General features: G+C 36.1%; 1 protein-coding gene and 1 pseudogene across 1 annotated transcript in view; one reads left to right on the forward strand and one right to left on the reverse strand.

The window, feature by feature from the left end:
- Positions 1-16,926, forward strand: part of SHCBP1L (SHC binding and spindle associated 1 like) — a 39,013-nt gene extending 22,087 nt beyond the window's left edge. Inside the window, exons 6-10 of the mRNA XM_036067699.2 lie at positions 8,656-8,761; positions 13,294-13,447; positions 14,689-14,939; positions 15,670-15,792; positions 16,613-16,926. Coding sequence (XP_035923592.1) covers positions 8,656-8,761; positions 13,294-13,447; positions 14,689-14,939; positions 15,670-15,792; positions 16,613-16,864 — 886 coding nt within the window. The 3' untranslated portion in view covers positions 16,865-16,926. The remainder of the gene's footprint in view (positions 1-8,655; positions 8,762-13,293; positions 13,448-14,688; positions 14,940-15,669; positions 15,793-16,612) is intronic.
- LOC118519950 (heterogeneous nuclear ribonucleoprotein A3 pseudogene) lies at positions 16,926-23,030 on the reverse strand (annotated as a pseudogene).
- Positions 23,031-24,869: the final 1,839 nt, after the last annotated feature.

The raw sequence follows: 24,869 nt of genomic DNA on the forward strand, positions 1-24,869 counted from the left end.
CTAACAGTTGTAAATATTTATGCCCTCAACTTGGGAGCAGCCAAATATATAAATCAATTAATAATAAACTCATTGATAATAATACAATAATAGTGGAGGACTTTAACACCACACTCACAGCAATGGACAGATCATCTAAGCAGGAGATCAAGTTAAAGATCATCCTACTAAAGAATGAATGGGTTAACCAGGAAATTAAAGAAGAAATTAAAAAATACATGGGAGCAAATGAAACTGAAAACACGACAGTCACAAACCTATAGGACACAGCAAAGGTGATCATAAGAGGGAAGTACATAGCAATATAGGCCTTCCTCAAGTAGCAAGAAAAGTTTGAAATACACAATGTAACCTTATACCTAGAGGAGCTGAAAAAAGAATAGCAAATAAAGTCTAAAACCAACAGAAGGGAAATAATTAAGATTAGAGCAAAAATAAATGATACAGAAATAAAAACAGTAGAACAGATCAATGAAACTAGGAGCTAGTTCTTTGAAAGAATTAACAAAATTGATGAACCTCTAGCTAGACTTACCAAAAAGAAGAGAGAAAGGACTCAAATTAATAAAATCATGAATGAAAGAGGAGAGATCATAACCAACACCACAGAAATACAAACAATTATAAGAGAATATTATGAGCAATTATATGCCAACAAATAGGGCAATCTGGAAGAAATGGATAAATTCCTAGAAACATAGGAAACATTCCAAAGCTGAAACAGGAAGAAATAGAAATTTGAACAGACCCATAACCAGCAAAGAAATTGAATCAGTAATAAAAAATTTCCCAAGAAACAAGAGTCTAGGGCTGGATGGCTTCCCAGGGGAATTCTACCAAACATTTAAAGAAGAATTAATACCTATTCTCTTGAAGCTGTTCCAAAAAATATAAATGGAAGGAAAACTTCCAAACTCATTCTATGAGGCCAGCATTACCTTGATCCCAAAACCAAAGACCCCACTAAAAAGGAGTATTACAGACCAATATCCCTGATGAACATGGATGCAAAAATTCTCAGTACTAGCTAATCGAATCCAACAGTACATTAAAAGGATTATTCACCATGATCAAGTGGGATTTATTTCTGGGCTGCAGGGGTGGTTCAAAGTCCGCAAATCAATCAATATGATACACCACATTAATAAAAGAAAGGATAAGAACCATATGATCCTCTCAATAGATGAAGAAAAAGCATTTGACAAAATATAGCATCCTTTCTTGATAAAAACCCTCAAAAAAGTAGGGATAGAAGGAGCATACCTCAACATTATAAAGGCCATATACAAAAGACCCACAGCTAATGTCCTCAATGTCCTCAATATCCTCAAAACTCTCAGTTTTTCCCCTAAGGTCAGGAACACGACAGGGATGTCCACTCTCACCCTATTGTTCAACACAGTTCTGGAAGTCCTAGCCTCAGCAGTCAGACAACAAAAAGAAATAAAAGGCATCCAAATCGGCAGGAAGATGTAAAACTTTCACTATTTGCAGATGGCATGATACTCTATATGGAAAACCCAAAAGACTCCATGAAAAAATTGCTAGAACTGATACATGAATTCTGCAAAGTTGCAGGATATAAAATCAATGTACAGAAATCGGTTGCATTTCTATACACCAATAATGAAGCAGCAGAAAGAAATCAAGGACTTGATCCCATTTACAATTGCACCAAAAACCCTAAGATACCTAGGAATAAACCTAACCAAAAAGGTGAAAGATCTGCATACTGAGGGGTGCCTGGGTGGCTTAGTCATTAAGTGTCTGCCTTCAGCTCAGGTCATGATCCCAGGGTCCTGGGATCGAGCCCCGCTTCGGGCTCCCTGCTCCACGGGAAGCCTGCTTCTCCCTCTCCCACTACCCCTTGCTTGTGTTCCCTCTCTCTCTGTCTCGCTCTCTGTCAAATAAATAAATAAAATCTTAAAAAAAAAAAAAGATCTGTACACTGAAAACTATAGAACACTTATGAAAGCAATTGAAGACACAAAGAAATGGAAAGATATTCCATGCTCATGGATTGGAAGAACAAATATTATTAAAATGTCTATACTCCTGGGGCGCCTGGGTGGCTCAGTCGGTTAAGCATCTACCTTCAGCTCAGGTCATGATCCCAGGGTCCTGGGATCAAGTCCCGCATCAGGCTCCCTGATCAGTAGGGAATCTGCTTTCTCCCTCTTCCCATCTCCCCTGCTTGCACTCTCTCTCTGTCACACACTCTCTCTCAAATAAAATCTTTTAAAAAAAAATGTCTATACTCCCCAAAGCAATCTACACATTCAATACAATCCCTACCAAAATAACACTGGCATTTTTCACAGAGCTAGAACAAACAATTCTAAAATTTGTATGGAACCGGAAAAGACCCTAAATAGCCAAAGTAATGTTGAAAAAAGAAAAGCAAAGTGGGAAGCATCACAATGCCGGACTTCAAGCTGTATTACAAAGCTTCAATCATCAAGACAGTGTGGTACTGGCACAGCAGAATAGAAAACCCAGAAAGGGACCCACAACTGTATGGTCAACTAATCTTCAACAAAGCAGGAAAGAATATCCAATGGAAAAAAGACAGTCTCTTCAACAAGTGTTGTTGGGAAAACTGGACAGCGACATACAGAAGAATGAAACTGGACCACTTTCTTACACCATACACAAAAATAAATTCAAAATGAATGAAAGACTTATACCATCAAAATCCTAGAGGAGAAAATAGGCAGCAACCTCTTTGACCTTGGCTGCAGCAACTTCTTACTAGACATGTCTCCTGAGGCAAGGGAAACAAAGGCAAAAATGAACTATTGGGCCTCATCAAGATAAAAAGCTTCTGCAAAGTGAAGGAAACAAGCAATAAAACTAAAAGGCAACTGACAGAATGGGAGAAAATATTTTCAAATGACATATTGGATAAAGGACTAGTATCCAAAATGTATAAAGAACTTAATCAAACTCAGGGCACCTGGGTGGCTCAGCTGGTTGAGTGTCCAACTCTTGGTTTTGGCTCAGGTCATGATCTCATGGATCATGGGATCAAGCCCTGGATCAGGCTCCACATTCAGTGGGGAGTCTGCTTGAGAATTCTCTCCCTCTGCCCTTCCCCCCTCAGAAATCTTTTTTAAAAAGATTTTATTTATTTGACAGAGAGAGAGAGCACAAGTAGGCAGAGCAGCAGGCAGAGGGAGAGGGAGAAACAGGCTCACTGCTGAGCAGAGAGTCCAATGCAGGCCTCGATCCCAGGACCCTGGGATCATGACCTGAGCTGAAGGCAGATGCTTAACCGACTGAGCCACCCAGGTGCCCCATAAATAAATAAATCTTAAAAAAAAAAAAAAAAGAACTTATCACACTCAACACCCAAAAAACAATCCAATTAAGGAATGGGCAGAAGACATGAATAGACACTTTTTCAAAGAACACTTCCAGATGGCTAACAGATAAATGGAAAAATGCTCAACATCTCTCATCATCAGGGAAATACAAATCAAAACCACAATGAGATACCACTTCACACCTGTCAGAATGGCTAAAACTAACAACTCAGGAAACAATCGGTGTTGGCAAGGATGCAGAGAAAGGGGAACCCTTTTGCATTGTTGGTGGGAATGCAAACTGGTGCAGCCACTCTGGAGAACAGTATGGAGATTCCTCAAAAAGTTAAAAATAGAACTACCCAAGACCTAGCAATTGCAGTACTAGGTATTTATCCAAAGGATACAAAAATACAGATTCAAAGGGGCACATGCACCCCAATGTTTATAGCAGCACTATCAACAAGAGCCAAATTATGGAAAGAGCCCAAATGTCCATTGACTAATGAGTGGATAAAGAACACAATGGAATATTACTTGGTGATCAAAAAGAACAAAATCTTGCCATTTGCAAAGACACGGCTGGAGCTAGAAAGTATGATACCAAGGAAAATAAGTCAGAGAGACAAATATATGATTTCACTCATATGTGGAATTTAAGAAACAAAACAGATGAACATAGGTGAAGGGAAGGAAAAATAAAATAAGAAAAACAGAGAGGGAGGCGTCCCAACATCAGTAATCACTTTTTTTTTTTTTTAAGATTTTATTTATTTATTTGACAGAGACACAGAGAGAGAGGGAACACAAGCAGGGGGAGTGGGAGAGGGAGAGGCAGGCTTCCCACTGAACAGGGAGCCTGATGTGGAGCTCGATCCCAGGACCCTGGGATCATGACCTGAGCCGAAGGTAGACGCTTAACGACTGAGCCACCCAGGCACCCCCATCAGTAATCACTTTAAATGCAAATGGTCTAAATATATAAATCAAAAGATAGAGATTGTCAAAGTGGATAAAAAGACAAGATCCAACTGTATGTTATATATAAGAAATCAACCTTAAATATAAAGGCTTAGAAATGTTAAAGAGTCAGAGAAAGATACTGCATGCTAACACAACCATTAAAAAGCTAGATTAGCTATATTAATTTCAGTCAAAGCAGGCTTTGGGAAGAACCAGTTAAATTATCAGGGATAAATAGGGGCACTGCATAATGATAAAGGGTGCAGTTCTCCAAGAAGACATAGCAATCCTTAATGTGTATGCACCCAACAAAAGAATATCAAAATACATGATACAAAAACTGACAGAAATGCAAGGACAAATAGAAAAATCCACTATTATAGTTGGGAGACTTCAGCATCCCTTTTTCAATAATTGATAGATCAAGCAATAATAAGGGATAGAGGAGAATTCCTCAAATTGATGAAGAACATCTACAAAAACCCTACAGCTAACATAATACTTAATGGTGAGAAATTGGATGCTTTCCCCCTAATATAAGGAATAGGGCAAGGACATTTTCTCTCATCCCTCTTATTTAATATCATGCTGGAAGTCCTAGATAGTGCGATAGGACAAGAAATGGAAATAAAAGATATACAGATTGGGAAGGAAGAAATAAAACTCTTTGAAGGTGACATAATTGTCTACATAGAAAATCTCAAAGAATTATCTCATCATCAACAACAACAATAAAACCCTGGAACTAATAAATGAATATAGCAAGGTTAATATTTGAAATAACTTGCTTTCTTATATTCCAATAACAATTTGAAATTTTAAAAATATCATTTATAATAGAGCCAAAAAATTAAGTATTTAGGTATAAATCTAACAAAATATGTATAGGATCTATATGTGGAAAACTATAAAACTATGATGACAGAGAAAATGTAAATGAGACATATTATCTGTCAATATTGTTAAGATGTCAGTTCCTCCCAACTTGATGTACAGATTCAATGCAATCCTAATGAAAATCCCAGCAAGCTATTTTGTAGGTATTGACTAGTTCTAAAATTCATATGGAAAGGCAAAAAGCCTACAATAGCTAACACAGTACTGAAGAAGAATAAAGTGAGAGTACTCATATTACCCAATTTTAAGGCTTATTATAAAACTACAGTAATCAAGAAAGCATGGTATTGGTAAATAGACACATAGACCAATGGAACAGAATAAAGAGTCCATAAATAGATCCATACAAATATAGTGGACTGAACTTTAACAAAGGAACAAAGAAAATTCAGTGGAGAAAGAATATTATTTTTAACAAATGGTGCTATAGAGTAATTGAATATCCATATGCAAAAAGATGAATGTAAACACAGACCTTACATCTTCACAAAAATTAACTCAAAGTGATCCAATGACCTAAGTGTAAAATAAAACTGTAAGACTTCTAGAATAAATCAAAGAAGAAAACGTAGGTGATCTTGGGTTGGCAATGAGTTTTTTAGATAAAAACTGACAATATGATCTGTGAGAGAAAAACATTGAGAAATTGGACTTTATTAAAAGTAAAAACTTATGCTCTGTGAAAGACATTGTTAAGAGAATTAAAGACAAGCCAAAACTTTGAAGAAAATATTTGTAAAATACGTATCTGATGAAAGGCTTGTATCTAAGATATACAAAGATCTCTTAAAATTCATCCCGAGTAACAAACAGCCCAAATAAAAATGGACAAACATTTTGAACAAACACCTCACCAGAGAAGATATACAGATGGTTAAAAAAAAAAAAAAAAAAAGCCAATTAAAAATGCTCAACATCATTGCAATTAGGGAATTGCAAATTAAAAGAATGAGATACCATTACTTACCTACTGGAATGGTTAAAATCCAAAAAACAAAACAAAAACAGAAACAAACAAAAAAACCTTGACAATACCAATTGCTGGCAGGGTTGTGGAACAAGAACTCTCATTTACTGTTGATTGGAATGCAAAACAGCACAGCTTCTTTGGAAGATAGTTTGGCAGTTTCTTAAAAGCTTAATGTGGTCTAAGCATATGAACCAGCAATAGTGCTCCTCGATGGTATTTATCCAAATAAGTTGAAAACTTACATCCACATAAAAACCTGCACAGACATAAGAAAGAATTACTAAGGTACACTCCGAACAATTATATGCCAGAAAATTAGATTACCAAATCAAGTGGACACATTCCTAAAAAGATAAAATCTACCTAACCTGACTCAAGCCAAACCAGAAAACCTGAGTGGACCAATAGCAAGTAAGGAGATTAAATTAGCAAATTAAAAACTACCTACAAAGAAAAGCCAAAGACCAGATGTCTTCACTGGTGAATTCTACCAAATATTTAAAGGATTAACACCAAATCTTTACAAACTTCAAAAAAAAAAAAAAAGAAGGGAACATTTACCCAACTCATTCAGTGAGGCCACAATTATTACCCTGATACCAAAACTACAAAAACATCACAAGAAAACTACAGAATAATATCCCTTATGAATATAGATGCAAAAATCCTCAATAATATGCTAACAAACTGAGTCTAGCAACATAGTAAAAGAATCAGACACTATGACTAAGTGGGATTTATCCCAGGGTTGTAAGGTTGGTTTAACACATGAAAATGAATCAATATAATACACCATATTAATAAATAAAAAAACAAAAGCCACACCTTAATAGACACAGAAAAAGAATTTGACAAAATGCAATGCTTTCATGATAAAAATTAAAATCTTGGAATAGAAGGGATATTTCTCAGCCTGTATAAGGCCATCTGTGAAAAACCTTTAACTAAGTCCTACTTAGAGGTGAAAGAATGGATGTTTCCCCACTAAGATCAGGAAGAAGACAAGGATGTCCACTCTTACCACTTCTATTCAAATTGTACTAGAGGTTCCAGCTAGAGCAATAGGCAAGGAAAAAGCCATCCAGATTGGAAAGGAAGAAGTGATAAAATTATCTCTATTTGCAGATGACATGATTTTGTATACAGAAAATCCAATAATGAAATACTGCTCAGCAATATAAACAAAATGCTGATACACAAAATAACATGATGGATCTCAAAACAGACTGAATGAAAAAAAGCTAGACACAGAAGAGTACCTCATATATTATTTCACTTTAAAATTTCATTTAAAAAATCCAAGAAAGGGAAATCTATGACAGAAAGTAGATCAGTGTTTGCCTGGGAATAGGTGTGGAGGATTGACTGCAAAGATGCATGAAGGAACCTATCGGTGTGATGAGAATGTTCTATATCTTGATTATTGTGATTGAGTTAAGTGGGTATACACATTTGTGAAACCTCATGGATGGTTTACTTAAAATGAGTGTGTTATGTAAATTATACCTAAATAAATTTGATTTAAAAAAACCCCACTGATATATACTTTTGATTTTAAAACTAGGATTGCATGATAAACTACTGTATTTCCTGAACGTAGGATGCTGTACTCTTTGAGCAGCTAGTGATCAGGTATATGGTGAAGAAATGTGTGAGTAGTTCTCTTTCTCAAGATCATAATCACTTGCTTAAATAGGTATAAAAATGCTGTATGGGTTTACTTTTGAAATGTTCAATGAAACATGTCAAGCAATAAAGTGCTGCAGAGAACCCAAAATATAACACCTAAGGAGATTATTAGTAAAGCTACATCTGTTGGTAAAGGAGTGTCCTTTTCCGCTGATAATAATAAAAATTATGCCCAAACTTTCTTTCTTTTGATAACACTTACATGATTAAGAGTTAGGAAATAGGAATTGTAAAGAAGAGCAGAAAGAAGAGAAAGAGTGGAATTAATTAGAAGTGCTGAAGAGCAAACAATAATTAAAAAAAAAAAAACACACACACAACTCAGAGAGAAGCTAGAATTGTTCTGTTGGGAAGCCACAGTCAACATATCTATGGAGACCATATCCTTTGAAACAAAACAGTCTGTTGGTTGAACACAGTATCTAAAATTGGGCATTTCCCTAAACATTCTTATGCCCCGTATCACAGACATAACCCACCTTTGCTTTGTTATGAATCCGCATTCATTGGACTATGAAAGTACAATCAGGAAAATTTTCTACTGTATTAAAGAGTTGAGGTGAGAGGTATTGATTGCAGGGGGTTACATACAGATTTCCAGGTACAAACCATGAAAATGAAAAGATTTTAGAGTTCAAGGGTTTAAACACTCAGTTATCTAAAAGATTTTAATCATTCCATTGCTCTCAAGTTTCTCATTGCTCTCAAAGAGCTTAAAATTAGTGAAACCTACTTCTCAAAGATGCTTGGTGCCAAGTTTTATTTTCTAAGTAAGTATAGCTTGAGTCTTTTTCAGGTTAATTTAATCACAATAAATATTTTCAACTCTAGAGTTCATGGACCTTTCTTTCCAAGAATTCTGAGGCGCAGGAAGGGAAAAAGAGATTTTGGAAAGACTATAACACATATCGTGGCAAAAGTGATGACTACTGACATGGTAAGAAATACACTTTATCCCTATTTGTTCATTTGAGTCGTAGTTGTGTATAATCAGAAAAGAAGCTCTTTGAGGGTAGGGTTCTTATCTGACATTAATGCCTTCTTTCCCCCATTACATCCACTTCAGTGATTAGCATATAATAGGTACTAAATAAATAAATGTCAGCAACTATTTAGAGTACAAACCTTATTGCTAGGCACTATGCTAATAGTAGCTATGGGAAGGATAGGAGACAAATATGAGAAAGACTGCATTTGAGGGAGATACCATTTTGAACCAGATCCACAGTCTTGCTGCTTCATATATTTGAGAAATTATTGAAGGATAGTTTTGCTAGATATAGAATTCTTGGTTGACAGTACCCCCCCCCTTAAATATGTCATCCCACTGCTTTCTGGCTTCCATGGCTTCTGTTAAGGAATCAGCCATTAATCTTATTGCCAATTCCTTGTATATACTGAATTGCTTCTCTCTCACTGCTTTCAAGATTCTTTGTTTTGACTTTCAACAGTTTGATTATATGTGTTGGTTTGGCTCTCTTTGCGTTTATCCTTGTTGATGCTCATTAAGCTTCTTGGATGTGTAGATTCACATCTTTCAACAAATTTGGAAAGTTTTCAGCCATTATTTCTTCAATATTCTTTTTGCTCCTTTCTCTCTTCTTCTGGGACTCCTATAATACATATATTTGTATTCTTGATGGTATACCACTGGTCCCTTCAACATTGTTTATTTTTCTTTATGCTTTTTTCTTTCTGCTCCTCGAACTGGATATTTTAATTGTCCTGTCTTCAAGTTTATTGATTATTTCTTCATCCCACTCAAATATGATATCTAAGCCTCTCTAGTGAGTTTTTTTTTTTTTTTTAAATTTCATCTATTGTAATTTTCAACAATAGAATTCCTATTTGGGTCCTTTTTGTAATTTTTATTTCTTTATTGATATTATCTATTTGTTCATACATTGTCCTTTTGGTTCCTTTAGTTCTTTGTCCACAGTTTCTTTTAGCGTTTTGAGCATATTTAAGAGAGTTGATTTAAAGTTTTTGTTTAATAAATCCAAAGGCTTGTCTGCACTTCCTCAGAGATGGTTTCTGTCAATCTTTTTTCCTATAAATGGGCCACAGTTTCCTGTCTTGTAATTTTTTGTTGAAAATTGGTTATTTTGAATATTATAATCTAATAACTGGAAATCAGTCTACCCTATCCCCAGGGTTTGCTCTGTTAATTGTTGAGGACTGCAGTTGTCCATATGGTTAGCAAATTTTCCAACTATTTTTGCAAAAGCTGTGTTTCTTTTTGTGTGTGGTTACTGCAGTTCTATTATGTAATCTCAGCAGGTAGCCAGTTACCTGACAAATTTCCATAAACACCTACAGCTAAAAAACAAAAACAAGAATCTCTCAGAGTCTTTGCAAATTAGCTCTGAGCTGAGGCACTCCTTCAAAGCTAAGCCAGGCTGCTTACAACTCTGCCTTGGCTTTCACCTCTTGCTTGCACAGGGCCCAATGATCAGTGGGAAGTAAAGCTTAGGGTCCTTTCAGATCTCTCCTGAGCATGCATCCAGCCCTGGTCATGTGCATTTCACTCTAGATGTCCTAGTTTATGAGGTAGCCCTTATTTCCCCAAGAATCTTCCTTCTCAGCCTCCTCCTTTGCAGGCTTTTCCTTTGCCCCAGATGTCTATAGGTAGTGTATGTTTTTAAATGCTTTCATCAAGTGATACCTACATTGTCACTCAATTCTGAGGGGGATGTGAAACAAGTCAGCTTTGTCAGTCCTTTCCCTGAGATACTGACTAGTCAAAATGCACAACCACTTTTTTTTTTTAAGAAAGAGAGCAAGGGAAGGGCAGAAGGAAAGGGAGAGAGAGAATCTTAAGCAGGCTTCATGCCCAGTGTCGAGCCTGATGAGGGGCTCAATCTTACCACCTTGATGATATGACCTGAGCCAAAATCAAGAGTCAGATGCTTAACTGACTGAGCCACCCAGGCGCCCCTCAATTCTGTTTTTTGAAATAATAAAACAGTGTGGATCCTAAATACCACATCTCTATCTCTTGTTTTACACAGCAAAACTTCTTGAGATATTTATACTTGTCTCTACTGCCTTCATATTCATGCCTCTACTCACAGTGATCTTGTTTCTGCCTCCAGAATACCAGTGAAAATGCCCTTGTGGTCAATGTGGGACCAAGCTGTGGCTAAATGCAGTAAGCACAACTCAAGGATCACCATCTCTTAACCTTTCAGCACCTGATATTATCAACTACTTCCTCCTTTCCTGACATCTTGGTCTCTGAATTTTCTTACCACCTCTTAGGCTACCCCTCAGCCTCAGCTTTGAGATTTCGTTTCTGCCTGTTCTTTAAATGTTCTTCAGTGTTCCATCCTGGAGTGCTATCTTTCCTTCTTTATACAGTCTTGTAGCTATCTTTTCCATTCCTATGCTCAAATTATATGTAAATAACTCCAAGATCTTTATGCCCAGTCAAATCTTAGTCCTATATTCTAGACTCTTACATGCAGTCTACTGGGTACCTCTGCTTAGTGACTCCACCAGTACTTCAAATTAACTGGCATCAAAACTAAACTCATGGGCGCCTGGGTGGCTCAGTTGCTTAAGCGACTGCCTTCGGCTCGGGTCATGATCCTGGAGTCCCGGGATCGAGTCCCGCGTTGGGCTCCCTGCTCAGCGGGGAGTCTGCTTCTCCCTCTGACCCTCCCTCCTCTCATGCTCTCTCTATCTCATTCTCTCTCTCAAATAAATAAGTAAAATCTTAAAAAAAAAAAAAAAACCTAAAAAAAAAAAAACTAAACTCATTATGTTCCCCTGCAAACTTCTCTCTCCTGGATTTCCTATTTTCATGCATAAGAAAAATATAAATGAGATGGATTCTAGAGTTCTTCCAAATTATTTATTTACAGAGGTAATTGAACTCTCTGCCACCAAAGTATTTAGAATACACACATAAATGAATATAGTGGTTTGCTGAATTAGTAAGGATTGATTTTCAAATATATCTGGAAAAATGTTCAGTCTTGCTTATCAAAGGAATGGAAATTAAAATGAGGCAGTGAGGATTTTTGCCTATTAAGGTGGCAAATATTTTATAAATTTAAAAGATACCCCATGCTGATGAGTTTACAGCAAAATGAGTTCTCAAACCAAACTTTAATTGGTTAAACTTTTCTGGAGGGCAATTTAGCAGTATGTATCCAAGACACTTAAAATCTTTTGTACCTCTGACACAATAATTCCCCATCTAGTAATTTATCCTAAAGAAATAACTAGAGACATGCATACGGATTTATTTGTTGTAGTATTTTCAGAATATTGAAAAATTGTATAAACAATCTAAATAAGAGTAAGAAAATCATAATTAAATTATGATAAATTATATGCCCATATGATACATTATTATGTAATCATTACACATTAGGCTTTGAAAAAATATTTAAAGACATGGGAAAATATGATGTAATGTAAAGTCAGGATTCAGGGGTGTCTGGGTGGTACAGTCGGTTAAGTGTCTGACTCTTGGTTTCAGCTCAGGTCATGATATCAGGGTCGTGAGTTGGGCTTTGTGCTCAGCCTGGATTCTGCTTGAGATTCTCTCTCCCTCACCTTCTACCCCTCCCATTCATGTTCTCTAAAATAAATAATCTTAAAAAAGTCAGGATTCAAAGCCATGTATATGTATGGTATGATATGTTGGTATTATGAATAATGAATATATGCGTGGGAGAAAGACTAAAAGGAAATATCTATATAAATACATTTATTTAGGTTAAAATTTCCATTTGTTATGTTTTCATTTTTTTATGTTTTTCTTATAACCACTTTTATAAGAAAAAAGATATATGAATGATAATGCCATTTCTATTGGGATAAAATAATAGGCATTTTTCAGAATTTCAGTTTTCAAATTTTATTTTGAAAGTTCCCCATGCTTCATGGTACTAATAATGAAGTTTTCTTCCCTTTTCTACTCTCAGTGCAGATTCCTGGTATCTTTTATTTTTAGGTCTAGAATATTTAATATATAAAGTTTTATTGATTTGCTAAAATTGTAGGATTAGTTTAAGTTAAAGAAATAAAATAGTAGACTGTAAAGAGATCTGGTGTCATAAAGCCCTGCATCTACAGCTTCGCTTAACCACTCACCAACTCTGTGTCCTTGGGCAAATCATTTCATCTCACTGAGTTTCAATGTCCTTCACCTGATGCTGTTGTGAGGCTTGGGAGGTAATATGCTAAGTTAAAATTCTGCCTTCTGGCACAGTCTTTCATAGCTGTAAAATTATTAGTGATTGTAAAGAAAATCCCATTTCACCATTCCCTTAGTTGAAACACTGATATTTGGAATATTTAATGAACATGAAGACATATAGTATTTACAGTGTATTACAGTGTAATATACAAGGTAAGTCTTTGAGAAAAGCACATGTTACTGATAAGTTAACTGATTAAAATGACCTGTTTCAGTTTAATTCATTGTTAAAAGTGTACTGTTTTATTTCTTTTCAGGTAAAGGACTTATCTTCAGACACACTTCTCCAACAGCATGATGATTTGGATTTGGCTTTGGATAGTTGTTATAGTGGAGATACCGTAGTTATTTTTCCAGGAGAATATCAAGCTGTAAATCTTGCTTTATTGACTGATGACATCATTATAAAGGGTTAGCAGGGCATCCTTTGCAATCTTTTTATAGCAATGTATACTGGAAAAATTGTATATTATAAACATGATTTACTTAACAAAAAAATCCCTTATGTGCTTTTTACAATTAAGATTTTCTCACCTGTTCATGAGTGTATTATCTGTACAGGTGACTTCATTTGGACATAATGTACCAAAGCAAATCAATGAGACTACTTCTTCCCCATGATAGCGTAGCACTACAAGCACAGATTCTAAAAAGATCAAAACCACAAAAAAACCCAAAAACCTGTTTGTACTATTTTTACCCAAACTATGTTTACTTCTTCTATTGCATTTTTTTATCACTTTAGTAGGAAAACCCAAATGTAAGGATATATTAAAATATATTCAGCATTTTCTCAGGTTAATTCATATGCAAACTTGCTACAAGTAGAAGAGTTTACTAAATTTCTTTTAGGTTCTGAACCTATTTTAGTAATTTTATTTCTGCCCTTAACACTGAAGTAAGGATATTCCCACTGTCTGGCCAAAAGAAAAGAACCAGGTGACTTAGGCTTTGCCTATCAATTCAAAAATTGAGCAAAAATTCACTAGATCTTGATAACTGTAATCAGTAGTATTTTGTTGAACTGCATGGGTAATAGTATATTTGTCATTTTCAAATTTTATAGCCTCGAAGATACAACCCCTTATTTTTGGATTGATGTTAAATTTAGATGATTGCTTTGACTATTCTAGATCAAAATTGTGGATATGATTACATTAATCTTATAACCTAATTCACAAGTCTCTGACACTCTTTTTTAGTTATAGTAATTTATTATGGTTTTGAAACCGGTTATGGTAAGATAGTTTTTATATCTTAGGCATTTTGTAAATGACTGTTGATTATGTTAATAGGAAATTTAGGAAAATATATTATGGAATGAGTATGTTGAATAAATACATAGGTTTTTTTTTTTTTTTTTTTTAAGATTTTATTTATTTGCGAGAGAGACAATGAGAGACAGACAGCATGAGAGGGAGGAGGGTCAGAGGGAGAAGCAGACTCCCTGCTGAGCAGGGAGCCTGATGTGGGACCCGATATAAACCCAGATTCTCCCCTCATGCATCAAAATATGGACAAAAGATTATATACTTAAGTAATTACATATATTACTTATTAAAAATGTGAAAAGAAAAACAGTATTATTGAATGACTAAAGAACTTTAAACTTTGGGATTACTGATTTAATCATGTTTTTCTCCATGAATCAGGAATTGGAAAGAGAGAGGAAATTATGATTACTTCTGAACCTTCTCATGACAGTTTCGTGGTGTCTAAAGCTGATAATGTGAAGCTAATGCATCTATCTTTGATACAACAAGGGACAGTTGATGGTATTGTGGTGGTGGAGTCTGGTCACATGACTCTAGAAAACTGTATATTAAAATGTGAAGGAACAGGAGTGTGTGTTCTTACAGGGGCTGCTTTGACAATTACAGACAGTGAAATAACTGGTGCCCAGGTATTTCATTTTATAAAAACAGCTTTATATGACAATAGATAACTTTGAGTGATCTTAATGTGCAAAGGATAACAAATTACTTCGTCTTTGAATTGAGTTATAATCAAGCTTAGAAACTGATAAAATGAGGACAAGTACAGAGTGTCATAGCACACATAGGAAAAATGAACTAAGTTAAGTCCAAAGTAAAGAATTACTGGCTTTAAATGTGATCGGATGAGTCAGTTAACTTGTTTACTTAAAAAGAAATGAGTTTGGATCTTCAGATAATCACAGTATTAAAATACTGGAAAATTGAATGAAAAGAAAGAATAAAGGATGAAAATAATAGGACCCTTTTTTTTAATAGAATGACTTAATTTCCACTAAACTGAGGAAGTAAACATTAGCAGCATTGAGGGATTTAGAATATATATATTAATTTTTATAACAATTGAAAGAACTGCTTAAAGAGATTGTTGGCTCCCTTCTAGAGATTTCATTTGGGTGGGAGAGCAATGTAACTCAATGAGACTATGTGACCTCAACCCTCCTTCTAGGCCCAATGATCTTCTAACACAGATAATACTAGTTTTCAATGTTTTTAAACATTATCTCTAAAAAATTATCATATTTTTGTGTAACAGTGTGTTGAGAGTGCTAAAATAGAATTACAAGTTTTAAATCTAAAGAAAATTTTGGAGAGGTACATGTGTGTTTTGAGATTGTTCTATTTGCTTTTAATTTACAGGGTGCTGGTGTTGAACTGTATCCTGGGAGCATAGCCATTTTAGAAAGAAATGAAATTCATCACTGTAATAACCTCAGAACCAGTGACAATTCAAAAAGCACCTTAGGTGGAGTTAATATGAAGGTATTCTTATATTTCTTAATATACAGTTATAAGAATTATGAATAATTATCACAAAAATACTAAAAAAATTACTTCTAGACAAAGTCTAGTCTAAATGTTACTGATTTGGAAAAGAATAGTAGAGATAATTAAAATATGGTTTAAATGATGTCTGATATAAAACAAGTTTAGCTTTCTAATTTAATAGTTTCAACTTAAATTTTAGTAGATAACTTTGATAAAGTGGATAGTTTTGCTTTTATAAAAATGTTCTAGATTTTTCATTGGGCAGATCTATAATACGTTTTGGAAAGTAAAGCAAATAAAAATAATAAATATATTATGAAATATTTAAGTCTTACTTTCAAAGTTTATAAAATAATTTAAGCTAGCCAATTAAAATAACAAATTACAACAACAATAATTTGTAAGTGAAATGCCTTCCCATTCCTTTCTACTCCTATTAGTTCTACTCTTCTAGGTCCCTCTCTAGACGTATGTAATGAAGTTTTTCCCTAGAATTCTAGGTTACATATAATTATTTGAAATTACTTTATTATTTCAAAATTTATCATTTTTGATATCTGAAATTATTTCCATATTTGTTACATTAAAAGCTTCATGAGATATTGTTGTATAAAATAAATTGAAAACTTCATTTAATATTTCAACACTAGAGATTTCCTTGGTTATTATTACAGTAATCAGTGTGAGGAAAATATCGCTTGCTCAAAACAGATTGAGTTGTTTTAAAGAAACATGTAAACCTAAGAATTCTACAGTTCATATTTTATTTTTACAGAAATTATTGAAAAACTAATTTCCTTGAATAATTTAACAGGTTCTTCCAGCACCAAAATTGAAGATGACTAATAATCATATTTACAACAACAATGGCTATGGTGTAAGCATTCTTCAACCAACTGAACAATTTTTTATTGTAGCAGAGGAAGCCCTCAACAAAGGGGCAGCTTCAGGGGATAAAAAAGATGACAGTATGCTCTCTAGGGTAATGCAGAATCTGAACCTGGAGATGAACAACAATAAAATAGAAGCAAACTTGAAGGGCGATATCAGAATAGTCACAAGTTAAAGCATCTGGATTTATGTTAATGTTTTATATTTCAGAGATTTGTTTAGTAAATAATTCTCATATCCCACAGAAATGGTAGTTTTAATTAAATTCAAAACCTATTTAATTAAAAAATATTTAAACATTCGAATGCTTTCATTGGATGATTCATTTTAACTCTTTAAAATAAGTTTTGAGATATAATTCACACACCATAAAATTCACCCTTTTAAAGTATATAATTTAACAGTATTTAGTATATTTTTAGTATATAGGTACCACCATCATCACTACTTAATTCCAAAGCAAATGTGGTTTTAAACATTGTTTTTGATACTCCTAGTCCAATAAGCAATAGGTGTTCTATGTAGATAATAGAAAACAATTAAGTTTATAGCCAATTCCTGATTCACCTATTTATCTGTGCTAGGACTGGAATAAGGTAAGACAGCACTATAGCACTCACTATATTATATAGAATTAGGTTCAACTGCACCAAACAAGGAAATCCAAAATAAAAGAAGTAAAGAATATAGAAACATAGGGGCGCCTGGATGGCTCCGTTGGTTAAGTGTCTGCCTTCGGCTCAGGTCATGATCCCAGAATCCTGGGATCCAGCTCCACACTGGGCTCCCTCCTCAGCAGAGTCTGCTGCATCTCCCTCTCCCCCTGCTCCTTCTGTCTCTCCCACTCACTCTCAAATAAAATCTTAAAAAAAAAAAAAAAAAGAACATAGAAATATATTTCTTCCTCATATTCAGTAAGTCCAGAGGTAATCTAAAGTATAGGGTTAATAGATAATGCATGTTGGTACTCAGTGTAGGGTTGATAGGTAGGTGTTCCATGTTAGAAATTCAGATGTCTGGGGCGCCTGGGTGGCTCAGTTGGCTAAGTGTCTGCCTCCGCTCAGGTCATGATCCCGGGGTCCTAGGATCAAGCCCTGCATCAGGCTCCCTGCTCAGCAGTCTGCTTCTCCCTCTGCCCTTCCCCACTTGTGCTCTCACTCAAATATTAATAAAATCTTTAAAAAAATTCAAATGTCTTCTATCTTGTCTTACCATTGTATGGTTTCCATTCAAAATCACCACATGGGCCAAGATAGCAATTGAGCAATAGCTCAAGCCATTGTTTAAATTCCAGCCATGCAGCAGAAGGGATAGGACCTTTCTACAAAGTTACACATTGTTCCAACTTACATGCCTCCCTCCCACTAGAATCTAATTACATGGCTCCACCTAACTGCAACTGAAGCTAGGAATTATCTTTATTTTTTTAAGAGTTATCTTTAAATTGGATGGGTATGTGTCCTCTAAAATAGGGGGTTCATTTCCTAAGATACAACTAATGGTCTTTTTCACAAAGCAGAACTTATATTGTAACTTATATTGTATTTTATTTTTGATTTTGTATATAAAAGGAAATAAGCACTCAGGCTCACCCACTTATTTTCCTTCCTCAATTTGACTTTTATTTCATGTTGTCTGTAACTTCAAAGGTGACCCTGTGTTGCCATAGAGAATCTCTTGAGGTTGAGAGTCTAATAAGGCATGGTTGTTCTTCAGTTTCATCAATAGCCTTTTCATTAATTTTTTTTACACAAGGTCTTATTAACTGGGTTACATGAGATAATTTCAGGTATTGTCATGGAGGCTTTAACAAGAACAGTCTTTCTACAATGAATTAAATGAGCTGTAAGAGGAGGGATTTTCCTGTTTCTGGCTTCAGGAAGAGGTGATGGACAAAGGATCTTTTGAGAGTCAGCAAAAAGAGCAAGAGCTTTTCGTGAGCTCACTCACCGGTCATCTGCCTTTTATGTGTTGCTGCCATTGGTTTCCAACCAATTTCTCTTTTCCAGGCCCACTTCAGAGTAGATTTTGTTCTTTGTTTTTCCTATTCTCATGTCTCTGAAGCACGTAAAAGCATTTTTTAGATTTTCTAAGAAATTTGGTCTTTGACAAAGTTTTCTCCTTCACCTTCCCATCTCTACTTTCCCCTCCAGTGTAACAAATGACAAATTTAAAGGTTTAACACCAATTTATTATCTTACAGTTCTGTAGGTTGAATTCTGACATGGGTCCCACTGGGCTAAATTTAAGGTGTTGACAGGAACTTTCTTTCCTGTGCATTTGGGTGGCTGGCAGGGTTGCTTTTTGCAGTTGTAGGATTGAGATGTTTCCTTGATGGCTGTCAGCTGAGGGCCAACTACATTCCCTAGGTTATGGCTTCCTTCCTCCATTTTCAGAGGCATTGAGTCCCTCTCCTGCTTTGAATTTCTCCTGCCTCTTCTTGTCTCACTGCCCTGACCCACTCTTCCACTTTTAAGGACTCATGTGATTAGATATAGCCCACCTGGATAATCCAGGATAATTTCCTCATCTCAAAGTCCTCAACTTTAATGACATCTGCAAAGTTCCTTTTGCCATGTAAGGTATGTGTTCACAGGTTCTGGGGATTAGATGTGGACATCTTTGGTGGGGGGCATTAGTCTACCATTTATCTTAACCAATTTTCTAGGTCAAGGGAAGACAAATCCTAAGTCTGTTCCTCAAATGGGATTGAAAAAGTTTCCTCCACCAGGACAACTACCCAATGCATAGCTTGTATCCATTTAAGAGATTCTAATTTAGAACCTAAAGGAGGGAAGGTTCTGTATTTCTGCTCCGCCCTTCCCTTTTGTGCACATAACTGGCTTTCCTATGAGACCGTAAGTTTCTTAGGAGAGTATAGGCGCTGGGTCTTAGGAACACTGCATCCCACACTGTCTGTGCAATCCAAGTAATAACTTAGTTGTAAAGAATGATACTAGTGGCTCTCTGCCTATGCTAAAAATGGAAATAAGATTTACAATCCAGGGCTTTTAAGGATATCTCATCACAGTTGCTGGGGATGAAAAGGTTAGGATTCTGAAAGTGTAGACTGGACAAATCAAGATTAGAAGAGTGGCCTGCAATGTGGAATGAAAAGGGATGAATTTGAATCCCTTTTTGCTTTTCGTAAGAGACTGGCAGTGGGAGTGGAGATTTCCTTTGTTCCATTACCACGCCAGCAGCAGCTAAGGTAGAGCCTCAACTGAAGAGCAGAATGGGACCCACAATGCTAGCGCCTGTTGTCAGTTTATGAAGTAGAAGCAGTGAAATGGCAGGTGGCTACAGATCAAAACACTGAAAGACATTCCTCTGGCAGCACAGGGCACAGAAAAGTTGCTCTGATTATAGGATCAAGTGGCCATTCTTGGTAAGACATCTGACCCAAAGTGCATATGTGTTATCTTCTAGACTGAAGAGTTACAGAAGGCATTGCATTTGAGGACAGGTCTAATTCTTCCAAAGTATTAAAGTGAAAAATGAGAAAACTATGTAAATATACTATACTTTCAGTGATTGAACCAAATCAGGTGTTCTTAAACTGGAATATATAAGACAGGTTTCAAGAGTCTGTGAATTACTGAGATTTTAAGTCAGAAAAATTTTGTGTACCTGCCTTTTGGTGGACAGTCTACAGCTTTCATCATATTCTCAAAGGAGCCTCTCAGTCCACAGAAGCTTACGACCACGGATTTGGATAACATTTAAGTTTCCTTTCACATATTATTGTTCAACTGAAACCTCAAACAGTTGTCTTTTAACAAAATACGTTGCTTTTTCTAGAGAACACTCTGATTTGTTCCGTAGAAAACTCAGGCAACTTTGTAACTCAGTATTTTAATACTAAACATTATGACAATATAAATTTTTTGGTGATTTCAGATTTTGCGGCAGCATAAGATGCACATTTCCTTTACTTACCAATAAAATTCTGAAGCCATTGACAGGTATCATTAGAAATACTAGGTTACTTTGAAAATGCTCAAAACTATTACTAATGCTGAAAAAATTTAAATTTTATTTAGATCAGAAGGTTAACCAAATCTTACTGTATTTCCTATTATTTTAAAGACTATAAATTTTCATTTGAATTACTAAAATATTAAAAATAATCACTATAGTTATTTTACATTTTTACATATAGGTTTTAAATATAGGTTTAAATATAGGTTTACCAGTTAAAGTCAGAAGCGTTAAACACTGAATTACATAATTTCCTTTATTGCCTCTATACTTATATTTCTAGGTTTGAAGGAAATACGCAATTTCAAAGTTTAGAAATTCCTGACTGATCACCCATTAACAGTAATACTAGGGTGACCAACTTGTTCCAGTATGCCACCCTAATTTGTTCCCAGGAAGTAGATTCTTTACTAAAAGCTAAATCATCACTAAAGTCATCTGATAACCTCAGTTACCTCTGAAAGATTCAATAGTAAATTTTCCCCACATGAGTCAGAAACTTTTTTTTTTTTGGAATTTTGAGATTTTTTCATTTGAAGGTAAATCTTAATGCTATTAAATTCACAAATATGCTAATTTAAATACCCAATTCTATTTATCTAAAACACACATTGCAAACATACAAATATCTATTCTCTCCACATATCAGAGCCCATTCATTTCATGGTTTGGAAATGCGGAGAATAGATTCCCCTTAAACTGCAAGTGAGCAGGTGTTTCTTTACAGTTAATTTTAGCAAAATTCATACAAAATAGTAATTAACAATGATCTTCTTTACTTGTTAACTCACAAGGAAACACTTTCAAAACTGCATTTTGTTAGTTTCTGTACTAAAATGTAGAAAAACTGAACTACACAAATATTGAAAAGTTAAAAATTCCTTAATTTTTTATTCCTGGTACCACTACCACAATTTACAGGGCATATATATACCTGATGTAATAAAAAGAAAAAGAAAAAGACAAAGCTACAACAGATAAAAGACCTCAGGAATGTACATCTAATTGACATTACATTGCATTAATCAATAGCTGCACTTTTTGCAAACTGTGACTATGACAGTCCTGAACAAGAAGGGTTTCCTGTTTAAGCTGCAATAACTTTTCTGACTATGGATCATCGTTCCTTCTGTGGCAGATTTTTACAGTCCCTCTAATGCATTTGGGACGACTGTCTCAATGTAACCTGCAGCTTTCCTGACAACTCCTCGCTCTCTCCTGCTAAGAACTGTAGCCCTTTTCTTCTGAATTTTTTTTAGAACCTTCTGCCACCATATCCACCACTTCCACCACCAGATCCATAACCACCACCATAGGGACTGCCCCCCTTCATGGGTCCATAATTTGATTGCTGTTGTCCACTGTAATTTCCAAAATCATTATAGTTCCCACCACCACCAGTTACCACCTCCAAAATTTCCTCCTTCATTGTAACCATCATATCCTCCACCACCACCTCCATATTCGCCTCCTTGGTTTCCATATCCTGGTCCACCACCACCATAGCCTCCTCTAGTACTATATCCAGGACCACCACCATAGTTGCCACCGTCACCTCCAAATCCATTATATCCATCACCTCCTCCATTACTACCTCTGCTGCCACCACCTCCGCCACCATAGCCTCCTCTTCCACCAAAGTTTCCACCACAGCCAAAGTCACCACCACCTCCAAAGTTTCCTCCATGACCCATGAAGTTGCCAGATCCACCTCCACAACCTCTTTGTGATCCAGCAGACTGCATTTCTTGTTTAGAAAGGGCTTTTTTCACTTCACAATTATGCCCATTAATAGTGTGGTATTTCTGAACAACAATTTTATCAACTGTATCATGATCATCAAAAGTTACAAAAGCAAATCCTCTCTTTTTTCCACTCTGTCTTCCCTAACTTCTATGGTTTCAATCTTGCCATACTTTTCAAAGTAGTCTCTCAAATTATATTCTTCTGTATCTTCTTTAATACCACCAACAAAAATGTTCTTCACTGTTTGATGGGCACCAGGCTTTACAGAATCCTCTCTAGAAACAGCTCTCTTTGGTTCCACTACACGCCCATCAACCTTGTGTGGTCGGGCGCACATTGCTGCATTCACCTCTTCAACACAAGAGTAGGTCACAAAACCAAAACCCCTGGAACGTTTTGTTTGGGGGTCTCTCATCACCACACAATCTGTAAGTGTACCCCATTTTTCAAAATGTTCTCAAACTATCATCTGTAGTTTCAAAGCTCAAACCACCAATAAACAGTTTTCTCAACTGCTCTGGTTCCTTTGGATCATGGCCCTCCTCCCCCCGGCGGCAGCGGCGACGACGGCCAGAGTTGGGCTAGGGGTGACCGGGCGGCGGTCTTACCTCCATTTTGAGACCGGACTCGCCTCTTCCAACTCAAGTTCAATATGGGAGGTGTAGGCTGAGTCAGAAACCTTTTACACTACACCTAATGGGACAGTCCACAAATAGCAAAGGCACACAAATACACTTTAAATAACTTTCCCGTCTTCTCGCCAATCTTTCGGGTAAATCCAGTAGAATTCAGGAATTTTATTTCTAGTCAGAACCAAAACCTGTCAGTCAGTTCCAGTGCAATTCAAAATTCCATTTCTAGTGTCCTCTACTGCCCTACGATCCCAATTCTGCTTCTAGAATCAGAGGCAGGGAAACTGGCTTTCAAATATGGGCTTTGCCACAGTTGATGTCCTCTTTCTCGTCTGTACTGACCCTAAACTGACACACTGTTCACGTTCTCCTGGTCTGTTCCTTTGGTACAGGTGATGTCCCAAGGGTTTTATGTGCAGCTCCACAGCATGGGAGATCCCATCAAATTGTAGCTGCTGCTAAAGAACACAGTGCCAACAGAGTCTCTTCAGCATGGCTTCCTGGAAATGGCACATCAACTTATTCCCCCAGTTAACTTTTCAGCCTCTCTCTGGGCCCAAAGGAAATTTACAATTCCCTTCTACATCACCCTCAGCCTCAAAGAAAGCTGTTGGGTTGTCACTGCTATAATCTTCAAGCTTCTAAGTACACAGTGAAGATGCCATCACAGAACAGGTCCGTTCTCATCCCTGCCTAAATTTCTAGAAGGGCAGACCCAATTTTGTTAGTGCCAACTCTGTTTATTTCCAAACCCCAACGTATGTGTGTGGTGATCTACATATTCTTTCTTTCCAAATTCTCTCCCCCATACTGTGTCTAGCTCCTTTCATCTCCTGAATGGGAGAGGGGTACAATCGGCTCTTGTTTTGGAAACTTTCCAGTCATCTCGCACCTGCTGCAACATCCCTTAAACTGAATATTCTGTTTTAGGCAGACTGTAGAGGGATGCTTGAGAAACACAGCACATTGGTTGAAATCTCCAGGTATTAATATGCCACAAAAAAATACTCTATATGGCCTTCTGCTCCATAAATCTGATCATTCTTTCGAAGGAATGATTTCTGGATATGATGTTATAATGGACTGACAATTAAAATCATCTTGAGTTGACTTCCACTTACAGCGATGACAGTCTGATAGTTGATTCTCCTCTCCACTCCCATGTAAACAACTAGAAAACCAAATGAACTATTTTTTAAAAACTATTTCCATACACAACATTTTATGTATCTCTACATATGTATATGTGTGTGTGTATATATCTGAATCAACTGCTTTCAGGCATCAAACAATGCAGAACAGTGATCACCAAATTAAGGGGAACAAATGAGATGAGCCACCCTGCCTTTCTGTGTGGAGGCACTTTGATAGATCATGGCAGAGGAAGAGAGAACGAAGCAGAGCACAAGCAGTCTCGCAGAGCTGAAAAGAGGCCGGTTTAGGGAGGGTAGCTACGATTTGTGGGGCAGAATAGAGAGGAGGCAGCCACAAGAGTTCTAGAAATCTGTATAGGCACTTCCTTAGATTTTTAGCTAAAGACTCAAAGACTATTAGAACTATGCCTAAGTCGTTCTTTCAAGCTTTAGAGGATGTAATTTGACATCTCTCTCGGCCATTTTAGTCATCTTTTGATTTCTCACTTCTAGTTGAAGTTATTGGAGAAATGAGTACCAGTTAAGCAAGGCATTATTCAATTTATACTTTCTGTGGTACAAGTTTTCACAACATGAAGGCAAGAGAAAGCACGGTCCAGTGATAAGGCTAGAAGTTCAGTATGGTTGGTAAGGAGGACTGAGGCTAGAGCAGGAATCACTGCTTTAG

This window comes from Halichoerus grypus, chromosome 7 (genome assembly GCF_964656455.1).
Source record: "Halichoerus grypus chromosome 7, mHalGry1.hap1.1, whole genome shotgun sequence".
Taxonomy (NCBI): Eukaryota; Metazoa; Chordata; class Mammalia; order Carnivora; family Phocidae; genus Halichoerus; species Halichoerus grypus.